This window comes from Canis aureus, chromosome 6, assembly GCF_053574225.1.
Source record: "Canis aureus isolate CA01 chromosome 6, VMU_Caureus_v.1.0, whole genome shotgun sequence".
NCBI classification, from domain to species: Eukaryota; Metazoa; Chordata; class Mammalia; order Carnivora; family Canidae; genus Canis; species Canis aureus.
In genome coordinates, this window is record NC_135616.1 from 67,406,846 (window position 1) to 67,422,144 (window position 15,299).

General features: G+C 49.5%; 2 protein-coding genes across 2 annotated transcripts in view; one reads left to right on the forward strand and one right to left on the reverse strand.

The window, feature by feature from the left end:
* The window catches only part of QSOX1 (quiescin sulfhydryl oxidase 1), a 35,795-nt gene extending 30,287 nt beyond the window's left edge, over window positions 1-5,508 (reverse strand). The window contains exon 1 of the mRNA XM_077902088.1: window positions 5,158-5,508. Within this exon, the coding sequence (XP_077758214.1) occupies window positions 5,158-5,416 (259 nt within the window). The 5' untranslated portion in view covers window positions 5,417-5,508. The remainder of the gene's footprint in view (window positions 1-5,157) is intronic.
* A 263-nt stretch (window positions 5,509-5,771) lies between these two features.
* The window catches only part of LOC144316305 (uncharacterized), a 48,345-nt gene continuing 38,817 nt past the window's right edge, over window positions 5,772-15,299 (forward strand). The window contains exon 1 of the mRNA XM_077902094.1: window positions 5,772-5,993. The gene's annotated coding sequence lies outside the window, so the exon portion shown is untranslated. The remainder of the gene's footprint in view (window positions 5,994-15,299) is intronic.

A 15,299-nucleotide genomic window follows, 5' to 3' on the forward strand; every position in this document is an offset into this window, starting at 1 on the left:
TAGATGATGAAATCATGCGTACAGAGAGTTTACAAAGAGTCTGTTGCCCTTAACTTATCTCCTTCAACCTACAACTACCCTCGGAAGAAAGACAGGAATTATTATCTCCAGAACTTTTCCCCACTGTAAAAGAAGGATCCGAGAACCATGCCCAAGGTACACATGAATTAATGGTAAATCTGGGATCTGAACCTAGAATTTGAGTCTCTCCTCTAGTCCTTTTTTTTTTTTTCTTTTTCTCTCCTCTAGTCTTGAGGGGGCCCAAGACAGAAGACAGAGCTGCTCTGCTGGCTGTCCAACCAGGAAAGCCAGAGACGGTGGGGTGGAGGGGGCCCTTCGTAGACCAGGAGGAAAGGTGGTGGCCAGCCCCTTGCTCCTGGGCAGGTCTTTGACTTCTTTATACCTTATATTTATACCTTGATTCCATGTCCCTCCATGAAATGGAACCACTGCCTCTTCTTACCTGTTCCAGCCCCAGGGGGAGGAGGAGGAGGAGGCTGAGGCCAGTCAGGTGCTAAGAGTCTTGGCTAAGCAATGTTTCTCAGGAGTATCACTGTCAATACCTTAACGAGCCATAATGACATATAAAGATCTGGTTTGATTCTAATCACCACGGGCCTGACCATTCATCATTCTAGTAACCGTAGGAGGAATAAAGAGGACCCTTATCTGGGTGCCCACTGGTAATGCAAAGCTGCATTTAGGTAAAGTGCACTGCTGTCAAAGAAGAGGACTGGGTGAGGGAGGCTTTTTAAGTGTCAGGTGACTTAAAACACCACAATGTGCAGGTGTAACACTTAACATTAGCAGTATCAGTCCAGCCCGACTCTTGGGGAGAACGTCTCCTGGTGCAATTACTGCCCTGGCAAAGTGATTTCTCTACTAACAACGGAGTAAATGAGCAAACAGAGAGGGGAAGGGTGTGGACACAAGCATAACTGGGGTAGCTATGGTCTCTGGGGTGGCGAGTGGAGGCACATGTAGCGAGGGGGGGTCAGGGGCTCCATCTGGAGACACAGGGAGTATCCCCACCCCCACTCACCAGTCCAGGAAGGGACATGGACCCAGAGCAGGTTGTGACTTGCGTATAGCTCTAAGTGCCCAAAGCACCATATGTCTTCTTTCTGGGCCTTGTGGGTCAAACGGGGACCAGGATAGATGCTATCTCCTGACCTTTCCAGTTCGAACAACTGTTCAAGTGCTGGATGGCAAACAACTCTCCACAAGAAAAATGACCATGAGTCCTCTGAATGTTAATCAGGCTCCTATTAAGACAAAGGCCAGGGGGATACCTGGGGTGCTCAGTGGATTAGCGCCTGCCTTTGGCCCAGGGCGCGATCCTGGAGTCCCGGGATCGAGTCCCACATCAGGCTCCCAGCATGGAGCCTGCTTCTCCCTCCTCCTGTGTCTCTGCCTCTCTCTCTCATTCTATCATAAAAAAAAAAAAAAAAAAAAAAGAGGCCAGACTCACCCAAAGCACCAAGAGCCACTCAAGTCGAGTGGTCAGAACCAGACCCCCATCCAAGTCTCCAGGAGACCTCCTGATGGGGAATTAGCCCACCTGTGCCATGCTGTCACCACCACATCCCTTCCTCCTTGTTGCAGACTTCTGGGCAGTGAGGTCACGGGATAGACAAAATGCCATCCCTAGCCTTCACACCTGGCTGACACCCCAGGTCTGAGTCCAGAAGAGCCACAGCACCAGCAAAAGGTTTGGTCACTATATTCTCATTTGGAATCTTGTGAGGCTCATGCCATTGGCCTGCGTGAATATTCAGTGGGATCCTACTCTGTGCCAGGCTCTGCGCTAAGGCATCACAGGGGTACACGAGAGGCGGTCTACACCCGTGCAAAAGAAAAGAAGGCAAACCAACACCAGTCAGTGTCACTCAAACATCCATGCCTTATGTCATCTCTGTGGCTTTGCAGAGACCACTTTGTCACCCAGAGTGTCACCCATCTCTCCACCTGCCTATGGTCTAGAGAGAAAGAGATGGGTTCAGGAACCTCGCCCAGCATCTGTACAATCTTGGGCAAGTTACTTATCTGTTAAAAACAAAGAACAATTGATTCCTCAGATATTTTCTCATAAAGGTTATATATAACATAAATGTGTGTGTGTGTGTGTGTGTATACATATACACACAAGTAACAGGAACCTGTAAAGGCCCTTAGCAAAGTGCATTAAGCAAGTGTGTGATCAATAACTGCTTAAATTAAGGCCTGGTGACCAGCTTAGCCCTCTGTGACTGTCCCCCTTCCCTGAGTTCCTACAAGAAATGGTTGAGCCACTCCTTTGGCCTTTTTCAAACACTGCCTCTTACTGTTGCCAATTTTCCTGCTATGTGTAGCTCATTTCCCAAACTGCAATGTAAACAAGGTTTTGCACACAGAGGTCACTTAACAAATATTTACAGATTGATTAGCCAGTGAAGACTAATGAAGATCTAAAAGGAACACAATCAATTTCCCAAACATATGGCGACACAGTGAGAGCCGTCCTGGAATAGAAAGGGATGAACCAGATCTTTAGAAGCCAGTGCCCTGGCCCATGGCAACAATTGCCCCGGAGAACCCATCCCACAAGTCACTGAATAAATGAGCCCTAGCCAGTCCGATTAAATGCCTGAGGCCAGCTGGGCAGGGTTGCAAAAATTTTTCTCTCCCCTCATGACCTTCTACACTCTCGCTGCTCCTACCCCAGATACAGCATTGGCAGAAGGCAGGAGCCACACTCCCACAGGCCCCAGATGATGTTCAAGCCCTCTGCAGGCCCACAGCCATTTTTGAGCCAAGGAGCCTCGAACCTCAGTAAAACAGAGATGATGTGAGAACAACCCTGGCTTCTCAGCGGGGCCTCATCCTTGGAATGGAGTGGGGGCATTCTTATCACTGCAGGCTGACACCAGATTTGGCCAGCACTCTCCCCCAACACGATCTTGTTAAGGAGACTGACCCATCCCAGTGGCTCATGGGAGACCTCTGCTCCCCACCTAAATTTCCTACTTCCCATTGGCTGTGGTTCATCTCCACAGATTTTGATGCTTCCCCTGTCCTTCCTGAGATGAAGCTTCCATTTGCAGTTTTTAGGGGAAGCCTGTCACCCCATGCACTAGGAAAAGACCCCTTTTGGAAGGGGCAGCCCTCAGCCAGGAGTGAGCTGGGTCAGTGTCTGGCTATGCAACTCTTTGGAAAACTGTGGGTTGCAGAAGGCCAAACACATGAGTCAGCTGGAACCTAAACCTTCCCTCCAGCATTCTTAAGATAGAAGAATCTTCTAGATTGAGCTCATCGGCAGCCCTTCAAGACCTCTCATAGCCTCAAGGTAGAAACTGATCTGGGGATTTTTATGATTTTTCAGGCCCACAAGGTCCCCTGAACACTAATGTCCCCTCAGGTGTTTCTGTTCCATGTTCAGCACTCTCGCTTCCTCTTGCCCTGACTAGATGTGTTGACATCACTGAAACAGTGTGAAGAGCTGCTGAGAAATGGCACATTCAGGTGATGGGACCAGAGAGGCATGCTGACAAGTGCCTACATGTACACTGGAGGTAAAACAGTTTATCGGTTTTGTTAAAAATAACGTTCCAGGACCATATGGCTAACAGATGTACACATCTTTCCATCTGGCCACTTCAGTAAGCACTATGCAAGCTGCTCAGGGGAAGCCTGAGTTTGAAAACCAACAGCTACAAATGCACTACCCTATCACGAATGGTTGAGCTGATCAAGAAATACCAGGGGTGCCTGGGTGCCTTAGTAGTTTAGATGTCTGCCTTCTGCTCAGGTCGCGATCCTGGGGTCCCATGATCCTCAGGTCAATATCTGAGCCCCAAGTCAGGTTTCCTGCTTGGCAGGTAGTGTGCTTCTCCCCCTCCCCCTGTAACCCTCCCCTGGTTTGTGCTTTCTCTCTCTCTCAAATGAGTAATTAATAATAATAAAAATAATAATGAAAGCTTTAAAAAATGCCAACAGCACAGCATGGAAACAACAGTTCCAGTTCTCTCTCTAGAGAGAGGCCTGTTCCCTCAGATGCCCACAGTTCTCATTCAGTGATCATTCCCTGTCAGGAGCCGGGCTAGGGCCCTAGCACCACAACCAGGAAGTAGCTCCATTCGGAGGCAGCAAATCAGAAGCAAATCACTACCACCACACCCACCAAACACCCACTATCTGGGCTAGGCAGCCTGTGACACCACAGAGATCCTTAAGTTCTGGAAAGGAAACTCTGGGATAATGGAGTCATGTACTTACCCAGGAAGGTGTCAGGCACAGAGTGAGCGTTTGTAAACACTACTCCTATTACCATATTTTTTCAGTTCAGATCTTAAGTGTTTAAAAAAAGAAAGTTTACCATTTCTGTAATAGAGTACACCTTTAAATCTCAATACATTTAGCGGTCTCGTCCTCCCTTTACCCCTCAGACTGTTAGTAAACGAGTGGCATGTCTCACAACGGAGGGGCTCTTGGAATCAGGGAATATGCTGCTGGAGCATGGAGCGAGGGCCACACACCAAGAGGCTGCCTTCGGTCGCGCATCTGGGTTCATGGGTTAAAACAGAGGGTCTGACAGGGTGGGTGCCTGGCCAAGGGGAAGGGGGAGCATGTGGCCCAGGAGCTGGAGGCCGCAGGTCAGGAGAGGCCTAGAACCGAGACAGGAGAACCGTCTCCAAAGTGAAGCTGAAGAACGACGTCTGTGTGGTAGCAGCCGGGTCAACCGGCCGAGGGGCGCTGGAGGGCGGCGGAGGGAAGCGCCGCTCCCTTCCTCCCCAGCACCGACCCCAGAGCAGCTGCGGGCCCCGGCAGGAAGGTGACCGCCACAGGCGACAGCAGAGCAGGAGGAGGAACAAAGCAGAGGCCGGCGCAGGGACGGGGCAGGGGGCGGCGGAGGGCGGGCAGGGGGCAGGGCAGGTGTGAGGGCCCGGCCCGGGGGTGCGCAGAAGCGCGCCGCAGCCGCCAAGGGAGGCGACCGCGAGGCGCGGGGCCAAAGCACGGAGCTGAGGGCGAGAAGGCCGGCGTGAGGGGGGGATGCGGGGGGCGGGAAGAGCCGGGCGGAGGCGGCTGACGGGGCGGGCGGCGGACGGCGCGGAGAGGCCCGGTGCGGGCAGGGGGAGGGGGTCGGCCTGGGAGGCGCGGGCGCCCCCGCCCGCCTCTCACCTTTGACGTCCTGGGCCAGCGCCTTCCACGTCGGGGCGAAGGCGATGCAGTGGCCGCACCAGGAGGCGAAGAACTCCACGGCCCAGGCGCTGCGGGAACCCAGCACGGCGCCGCGCACCGTGTCCGCCTGCAGCAGCGCCAGCGGGTCGGAGGACGAGTAGAGCGCGGAGCGCGGGGCCGCGCCGGTCGCCGCCAGCAGCAGCAGCAGCGGCAGCAGCCGCGACGGCGGCGGCCCCGAGCGGCAGCCGCACCAGCCCATCCTGCGCCGCGGCGCCCACCTCCGCGCCCCACGGCCGGACGAGTGGGCGCCCGGCCGCTCCGCCGCTCCGCCGGCGTCCGTCGCGGGGAGGAGCCTCGGGACCCCGCCCCCTCCGCCGCCCGGCCCCGCCCTCGACCCCGACCCCTCCCCCGCCCCGCGGAGCTGCGCCAGCCGGTCCCCGCCCCCTCCGCCGTCCGGCCCCGGCCCCGGCCCCGACCCCGCCTCCGCCCCCTCCGCCGCCAGGCCCCGCCCCCTCCGCCTCGCCCCCCAGGCCCCGCCCCCTCCGCCTCGCCCCCCAGGCCCCGCCCCCTCCGCCTCGCCCCCCAGGCCCCGCCCCCTCCGCCTCGCCCCCCAGGCCCCGCCCCCTCCGCCGCCCGCCCCTGCCCCGCGGACCCGCGCCCGCGGGTCCCTGCCTCCCGCTGCGGGGGGTGGGGAGGGGGTGCGAGGAGCGCAGCCCCCGCCCAGGAGCCCCCACCCCCAAATCCGAGGGGCGTTCGCCCGGCCGAGACCCGGACCGGTATTCCCGTGGCTGCTGGGAATTTGGCTTCTCACGAGCCCCGTATCTAACGGAAAAGAAGTGAGTTGGAATAGATTGGACCGGTTCATGCTGCACCAAGAAAGTTCTGGAGACCGCTCCACGCAGTTAGGTGGGAGTTTAGAAACAGGTGAAAGAGAAGAGGGAAGGTCTCCGAGTCTGTGATCCTCCTGACCCCACAGGGATGAGATGTGCCCACACCCCTGAGGCCTGTGACCTCCGAGGAAGCATATTTGAGGGCTTCCTAGTCGTGCATGAGGAGCCCCCCCCCCTTACGCTGGGCCAGATTGGCGTGGCCATTGCGCTGGGATCAGGGTTTCCTGGGTGCCCGGGTCTGGCCGCCCTCCTAAGGTTGTGAGGGGATCCCTCCAGTGGGGCTCCCAGCAGCCCGGGTCCCCCACACCTAACTCGAAGCCCTGGGCACTCAGGTGTCCCCTCACAAGGAAGCCCACGACTAACTTTGTGTTCATGCGTACTAAGGTGTTTAATAGTTAATCTTCCCTGGTCACCTTTTGTAGCTCCTAGGCGGAGTCATTTTACAGGCAGAGCTCCTTAGAGCATTGTCACACGTGATGTTTTTCCTGTGTGTTTTCTCTGTTAGCCCACCTCATCTGTAAGCCATCTGAGACTGGACTCATTATTCACTGAATATTTACTGAGCGGTTTCTTTGTGCCAGGCACTGCTCTAGGTAGTACTAAGAATAAGATAGTAGGGCAGCCTGGATGGCTCAGTTGGCTAAACTTCTGCCTTGGCTCAGGTCATGATCTCAGGTCCTGGGATGGGACCCCACTTTGGGCTCCCTGCTCCAGGTGGAGCCTGCTTCTCCCTTCTTCCTCTTCAGCTCCACCTGCTTTCTCTCTCTCTCTCTCTTTCTCTCTCTCTCTCATTCTGTCAAATAAAGTCTTTAAAAAGGGGGGCGGGGATCAGACAGGAAACCAAACCAAGACTCTACAGTCACTGACTTACATTCTAGTGGGGTTAGGGATAGAGAGATGATATACAAATAAATGTAGATTTGATGGTGACAAATGCTACGAAGAACTATACAATAGAGTAACTATTAATAGAGTGACGGAGAAGTGCTATTTTATTTTACACAGTGTGGTCAGGGATGAGTCTACCCCTAATATTTACAGAGCTTTGGTCAACAGTACAAATGGAGGCCCACGTATGTCTACACACTTAAAAATTACAAACTAAGTTAAACTGGTATGTAAAATTCCTATCCTTTCATTGTGACAGTATACCTTCATCATAATCTGGAAGGCCAAATTTAAATTTAGAATTCCTGGGCTCCCCCAAGATGTACACCGGAATGGGGTGGTTTAAGGGGTAACTGGTTCCTGGCCTTCTTCCTATTCTTTGCACTCCAGCTCTTTCCCATACTTCAAGGGGCCATCTGCCCACACCTACAATGTCTGAGTCTGCACATTTGAGCTTCATTCACACCTCCTGCAAATAGCTGTTTCTTGGCTCCTCTAGAAGATGGAAAGGCCAATGAAATCTCTAGAAGCTGGCCTAGTGCTATAGGGACAGAGAATTCTAGGGTCTTGGATACCCACAGTATGATCTAATAAGGGATGAGGAGCAGGAAATTGAGTGGGCCCTTGGCCCATGGGCTCTTGCTCAGTGGAAAAGATTATGGTTAGAAGACGACCAGAGAGCTCAGAGCCCAAGGTGGGAGCTTCTCATGCCCCTAGTCTTAAGGCAGTTCTAATGAGGTAATAGTTGAGCCAAATGAGAGGGAGCCTTGTGGCAATCTGGGATAAAGGCATTCCAGGCAAAGATCTGGAGGTTAGGGCTTTTGCTCCTTTCACGTATTCCCTGCCAGTCCTGTACAGCTTCTGCTACCCTACTTCCCTTATTGCTAGCAGCCATTAGGAGCAGGCTTGGCCCAGTTTTATCAGGATAGAGTCCTAGTAGTCTTTTGATTCCTGGGTTGGAAGTATTCCAGTGGCTGAGTAGGGTGCCAGTAAACATCAAGTGCCTTCAAAGGTTTCTATTGTTAAACAGTGCTGTAGTTATCTTCCCTAGAGGCCTGCGAATTAAGGAGACAATATTTGCTGAACATGCTCAGCACCTGGGAAAGACATCTCAGACAAATACACAAAGATGTGCTTGTTCACATATCTGTTACAGAGCATCAGAAATAGAAAAGAATACAAATTATTTGAATGAAGTAAAGAAAGTTCCTTGGCACTGGAGTCCAAGAAATTAAGACTGGGAGTTGCTAGATCTAGGGCTTCAATATCTCAGAACAGGGATTTCCAACTTTTTAAAGTCCTGGAAGCCTCTGTTCAAACAAAATCTTGAAAGAAAGCTTAAACAGATAAAAGCAAGCTAAAGCATGTGACCTAGAGTGATACCCACTTTCTGTGGTCTGGTGTGTGTGTGTGGGGGGGTGCTTTTTGGGAGCCCTAGGGCTCTCCAGGCCACCATATGAAAACCCCCAGTCTAGAACTGAAAGCAGAACACATAAGGACCACAGCTTGCTCTGGTTGCCCTTCCAGAAGCTTCTTGAGATAGAAAAGATGGTAAAGAAGGAGATCTACTCTGCAATGGGGTATGGAGGGGGAGAGGGAGGGGAAAGCTGAGGAAAACATTGAAAGTGGGGGGACTTGGGAATTCCTACCCAGGTCCCCTGCTTCCCTTCCTACAGACAAGCTCAGGAAAGTGAGCCAAGAGGAACCAGATGAGAGAGTATAATAATAGTACTAGACAATACTTTACACCTGCTGTTCTAAACACTTACAGATGTTACTCATTTAATTCTCACACCAGCTCTGTGAGGTTGACAGTATTATTATCCCGTTTATACAGACGAGGAGACTGAGGTAGAAGAAGCCCTGCTGACTTTCCCATTTGTGAATCATTTGTGTATTATGCATGAATAAAGGAGTGGGAATCTGGAAGTCTGTCAACCAAAAATAAGACAGATGGCCAGAGGAATGCAGCTTACACACAAATGCAGATAATTATGGTGAGCAACAGGATTGTGTTTGGTCAAACATGTCACCCGGTAGCCGACCATTAGATGACTTTCCACTCACTCATTTGCACCCAGGATGAGAGAGGGTGTGTGCAGCTGGAAGACAAAGTGCCTGGCAGCAAAGAGATCTTTGCTTTGTCCCTTCGAAACCTGCCTCTTGGTCTTATAGGGGAACCTGTCCCGAGCCAGGGTTGGTTAGAACACCAATTCTGAAAGGTACCAGTAAGAGTCTGCGTCAGATAGATATGACAGGAAAGAGCCCATTCAGAGGGTTTGGTCATGGAAGGACAGTCTGCAGAGGTGTTTGCAGGGTCAAGGGAACTGATAAGAGGTGTGAGGTCTCCAGTGGCTGACACTGGCTGACAATGGCAAGAAGTCTTTTTAACGCCCGTCCCCTGGAGAGATAAGGTAAAAGGAACTTTGTGATGGAAACCCCTGGGAGCTGGAGTCCAGGAGGAGGGGCCGCCCAACCAGATCTGTATCTGCAAAAGGCTGCCACTGCCAGGAACACAGGGAAATGGAGAGGAGGTGCCAGGAGTCTCACCCCTACCTCTTCCTCTTGTAGTCCTCCATTGGCCAAACCCAATCAAAGCTGGAGGTGAGGGTGCCATGACTGTAGTCTCTGGAAGTTGGCTTCTGAGACCAAAGGCAGGTCGGAAGAAGGTGGAGAGCAGAGACTACTACTAGTAGAGAATACCCTCGTCCAGGGTCCCGCCACGTGAGCCCCTCGAGGCCTTAGAGATGAGAATGAAAAATGAGAAAACCCCTGACTGTGTTTCTGTAAATCTCTTGGGTGGAGGCAGTCTCTTCCCAGCCTGCTTCACACTGCTCACACTGGGTCCAGTTGGCTTGTTCTCATCTGTAGAGGAGATAGAGGCCCGGAGAAGTCAAGAGACTTGGTCAGGGCCACACAGCAAGTACGGGTTCATAATCCTACCAGAAACTTCCCAGGTGTGATCGGAAACTGGTCTCTGTACTCAGAGGGCAGGGAGAAACAGAAGAGTCAGGCCACTGCAGCTTGGCAGGTGGCAGTTTTAATAAGCCAAGGGAACTTACATATGAGACTTGTCTTGGGCGGCACCAAGACTAATGGATTCCTACACTCGCCTGCCAAGTCTTAAAAGTGTATAAAGAGGCCCTTTAACTGGATTCAGTCACATAAACCATGTAGGTGTTCTTAAAACCACATCACTCCCTCAAGACTCTGTCCTTGGAGCAGTCTCTAGTAGGAGTGGGGAAGGCAAGCAGAACCCACATTCCCAGGACAGGGGAAGGCGTGATGAGCCTCCAAGTGCTGGGGTCCAGCTCACAGGTCAATTAGCAGTCATGTCTTTCTGATGGTCTTCCCCAACAGCAAGGCAATGGCAGGGTCCATTGGAGTCAGGCTTTCCAACGTGACGAACTATTGAGAAGAGGACTGTGTGAGTGCGGTACCTAGGACAGAACCCCGTGTTTGCGGAGAGCTTCCCTGGCCCCTAGGTCACTTGATGGCCATTCAGAGGGAACAGCCCCCCCTCCTCCCACCCGCGACACACAGAAGGACAAATTATTTAAAGTGAAATGAAGATAAAAGGCTATAAATGCAAGGCCTTGTTTGTTTGGGCTCTCTGGCTAATATCAGGAGTGAAATCCTTCTGGGAACCCGCAAGTCATCAAATGAGGCCTGAGGTCAAAAGCAAGAAGACCACATGTCTGAGTGCTGGCGTGGAGGCTGCCCAGTGCTACCCATTAGAAGGCTTCTGGGGGGAAAAAAAAAGAAGGCTTCTGGGGACTTGGCCAACTTTGTGATCCTGTGAGATTTATTTGGGGGAACTTCAAGTTTCTGGAGTAGGTGTTTTAATTTAAAATATTTTGTGCCATGGCTTAAGGGTGTGTCCTGTGGTTCCTGGAAATACACATAACTATAAAGTGTAGCACTAGTCCTGAGAAGGGACAGAATTTATAAACTTCTTTGTTTATATACAAAAGCCTTCTCAGGGGGATCCCTGGGTGGCTCAGCGGTTTAGCGCCTGCCTTTGGCCCAGGGCGCGATCCTGGAGTCCCGGGATCGAGTCCCACGTCGGGCTCCTGGCATGGAGCCTGCTTCTCCCTCCTCCTGTGTTTCTGCCTCTCTCTCTCTGTCTGTCTATCATAAATAAGTAAATAAATAAATCTTTAAAAAAACAAAAAAAACAAAAGCCTTCTCAGAATTCGCCTGGAGAGAAGATGAATACAGTGATATCATACATGTTGGAAGCTGCACATTGCATGTGCATGTGGAGTGCGATGGGAGGAGCAGGTGGGAGTCAGAGAAGTCACCTGAGGCTAGCATGGGGACCCCGTCCTCCTACCTCAAAGCTCCTAGTTTGGGAACTCTTGGAAGATGCTGAGGTGTGGCAGATGAACTCTTGGTCTTTGGAGTTAAAGATGCTTGGATTTCAATCCTTGGCAGGTGCCTCCACTTTGCTTCAGTTTCCTTGTCTGTGAAATGAGCACAGGGGCTACATGAGGTGCGGAGTTCTTGTCTTTGAGTGCTGTGGTGATTGTCTTATGCAGTCTCACCTGTCCTCAGATTAGTTTCACCAGTCCAAGAGTTAAGAATGTCTATGTTGAAGTTCTTTTCCAATTTCCTAAGTACCTTTTAAAAAATGAAATTATGGGGCACCTGGGTGGCTCAGTGGTGGAGCATCTGCCTTTGGCTCTGGTCAAGATCTGCGGGGTTCTGGGATCTAGTCCCACATCAGGCTCCCACATCAGGGGTGGGGGGAGCCTCCTTCTCCCTCTGCCTGTGTCTCTGCCTTTCTGTCTGTGTCTCACATGAATAGATAAATAAATCTTTTTTTCTTTTAAAAATGAAATGATAATTGGGGTGCCTGGGTGACTCAGTTGGTTAAGCGTCTGCCTTTGGCTCAGGTCTTGATCCTGGGGTCCTGGGATCAAGCCCTACATCGGGCTCCCTGCTCAGTGGAGAGTCTGCTTCTTCCTCTCTCCCTCCCCATTCTCTCTCTCTCAAATAAATAAATAAAATCTTAAAAAAAAAAAAAGGTCAGCAGTAGCCTAATGCTGCATCACAATGCCTACATCATTCCCCTCACTTCATGTCATCTCACAGCATCACGAGAAGGATGATGAGGACAGTACTATAATGGACTACATTTATATAACTTTTATTACAGTGTGTTATTATAATTATTTTGTGTTAATGTTGGTTATTGTTAATCTCTCACTGTGCCTAATTTCTGATTAAATTTTATCATAGGTGTGCATGCATGGGAAAAACCTAACATAATATATGTAGGGTTCAATACCACCCGTGGTTTCAGGCATCCACTGGGGGTCTTGAAACAACCCCCTCATAGACGCAGGAGGATTACAGTATTTAGTACTGGGGGTTGCCAGACTTTTTCTCAAAGCAGTTGAGCCATTTTATATTTCTACCTACAACATACTGGGAGTCCAGCTTGCGCCACACCCTTGCCAGTATTTGGTGGTATCCATTTTTTTTTTTAGTGTTAGCTGTTCTGGTAGGTGGTTAGTGGCATCTCATTTTGGGTTAATTTGCATTTCCCTGGTAACTAATGGTTGGATATCTTTTCATGGCTCTTCTTAAATCTTCTTGTGTCTATGAAGTATTGAAATTTTGTGTACCTTTCTATTTTTATTTTTAAAATATTTTATTTATTTATTTAGAGTACGAGTGGTGGGCGGGGCAGGAGGTAAAGGGAGAGGGAGAGAGAAAATTCAAGTAGACTCCACAGTAAGCATGGAGCCCAATGCGGGGCTCAGTCCCATAATGTTGAGATCATGACCTGACCTAAAATCAAGAGTCAGATGCTCAATCAACTGAGCCACCCAGGCATTCCTTTGTGTACCTTTTTAAAGATTGGGTTGATTTATTACTGAGTTGCAAGAGTTCTGCATCTATATATATATGTGTGTATCTGCTAGATGCCAATCCTTGTCAGATATACACTTCGCAAACATTTTCTATCAGCCAATAGCTCGCCTATTCATTTTTGTAACGGTGTCTCTTGCTGAATAGAAGTTTTTCATTTTCATGAAGTCTAATTTATTTTTTTTTCTTTTAAGGTTGTACTTTTGTGCTTACGAAATCCTTGCTTACCCCAGGGTCACAAAAATTTTCTTATATGTTTTCTTCTAGAAGTTTTATAGTTTTAACTTTTACATTTGTTTACATATGTTTCACTTTTTGAGGAATTGCTGTAGTGGTTCTTTAATGAGCAGAAACCTTCCGATTTTGTTTCTCTTTTTCAAACTTGTTTTGGCTATTCTAGTTCTTTACATTTCTATGTGAATTTTAGAATCAGCTTATGAAGTCTAAAATTTTAAAAAAAGCCTACTGGGATTTTGATTGGGATTGCATTGCATCTATAAATCAATTCGGCTTTTTACATTAGCTAATGTTTTAAACAATGCTCTCTATGTGTAGTCAGACTCAGCTAGGAAGCAGGGATCCCAAGCTGGATTGCTAAAACCTTTTGCCACATCTTTAGGGTTAGAATGAAGCAATCTCAGTGTAGCGCATGCAGTAGAATAGGTCAACAGGCCCTGAAGCATGGGCTAGCTGAATTCTTCTGCTCTGTAATCATATCTATTTTGTACATTTCTTACTTCATATTATTTATTTGCTTGCTGTTACCTCAGAATTTTAATGAAGTCTTTGAAGATCCAGCCTATCTTAGTAGTGCTATGAGCTGAAGCCAGAGCTGTGAGCTCTAGCTCTACTGTTCTGGGGTAGCAACTATAAAGGAAGGAAGAGAATTTCAAAAGCATGTCAAAACGCAGAGGAACAGGATCTGAGACTCTAGGTCTGCTGCAGGGGCTGCCTGAGATTCTGGGATTTGTCCAAATAGAGAACACCTTCAGAAGACTCTTGGTTACATTCAGCGAAATCCTAAAACTAAACTAGCTACAGCAGGAAGGGGGAATCAAATGCTTTGAGGAACCAAATCAAGGGGAGGGCCAAGTCATATGTGGCCTCAGAGACAGCTTGGCTCCATCTGTCTCTGTACTTCTAGATTCCACATTTGCTTTATTCTCTCAGCCTGCTGTTTCCAAAAGTCTAGAGCTGTAGTCCTATGCTTTCATCTTTGAGGTCAGAGGTTAAAGACAGAACTTCTCTCCTGACCCTAATTTGAAAAACACTGGGGCAAAAACTCTGGCCAGGCTTGGGTTCTGTGTTCATTCCCAGAACACTCACTATGAACAAAGAGATGGTGTATCACCACTGGCTCATCCCAAGAAATGTATCCATTCCTCTTGGTAGCGGAGTGAGCATAGGAATTGGCAGCCTCCACCAGAACATGTCTGGAGTAAGAAAGGAACAGTTTTCCCAAGAAAAAAGAATTACTGTTATCTGCTAAACAGATCAGATGGGGCTGTGCAGACCAGAGCAGATGATGACCACCACTAGGAAGCATAGGTGTAAGGATCAAATGGGAGAATGTGAGAGTCTAGCACAGTGCCTGGGACAGCGAGGCTCACCTAATAGTTGTTTTTAAAAATAGTAGGGTAGGCTGAGGTCTGAGCACGTCTGGGGGGCACAATACCTATGTTAAGATGTATCATTATTTGCAAGTGTCCAGATAAACTTGACTTAAGCTATTTAGGTACAAAAATGGAGAGAAACATATGGAAAGAAGAAAGAAGAAACATATGTAAAGAAGAAAGCAAGTATTTGCCTAGCCCACGGAAGGCTTTCAGTGCTTGTTGCATGAATTCCCCAAATGACATATTAAGTCTTTTTATGTTCTCAGGTGACCATATCAGAATCCAGATGTTGCATTCTTATTTTATGATGGCCTTGCTATCAGCAAACACCCTGACAGATTTCTTGAGGCTCCACCCTCGTGCTTTATGAAAACTACTTGCTCCATGCTATTGCCTGTGGTTCAACCACACCCCTTCAGCCCTGGTTTCCACCCTCCTGCCCAGCCTCTGGAGAGGAAGCTCTGTTAGACAGTTTGGCTTTCTAGATGGGCTATGTCTGGGCACATAGCCATCACATCTCTCTGAGTGCCAAGCTTTTTAGTGTGGTGGTCCGCCCTGTCTCATCCGCAGCTAGGCGCTATAACTTCTGGTCTAAAATGGAAATTTGGGAGTGCCTGAGTGGCTCAGTCAGTTAAGTGTCTGACCCTTAATCTCAGCTCAGGTCTTGATCTCAGGGTCATGAGTTCAAGCCTTGAGTTGGGCTCCATGCTGGGTATGGAGCCTACTTTAAAAAACTGCTAAAAAAATAAAAAATAAGGGGTGCCTGTGTGGCTCAGTTGGTGAAGCATCTGCCTTTGGCTCAGGTCATGATCTCAGGGTCTGGGATCAAGCCCTGCATCGAGATCCCTGCTCATTGGCAATCTTCTTC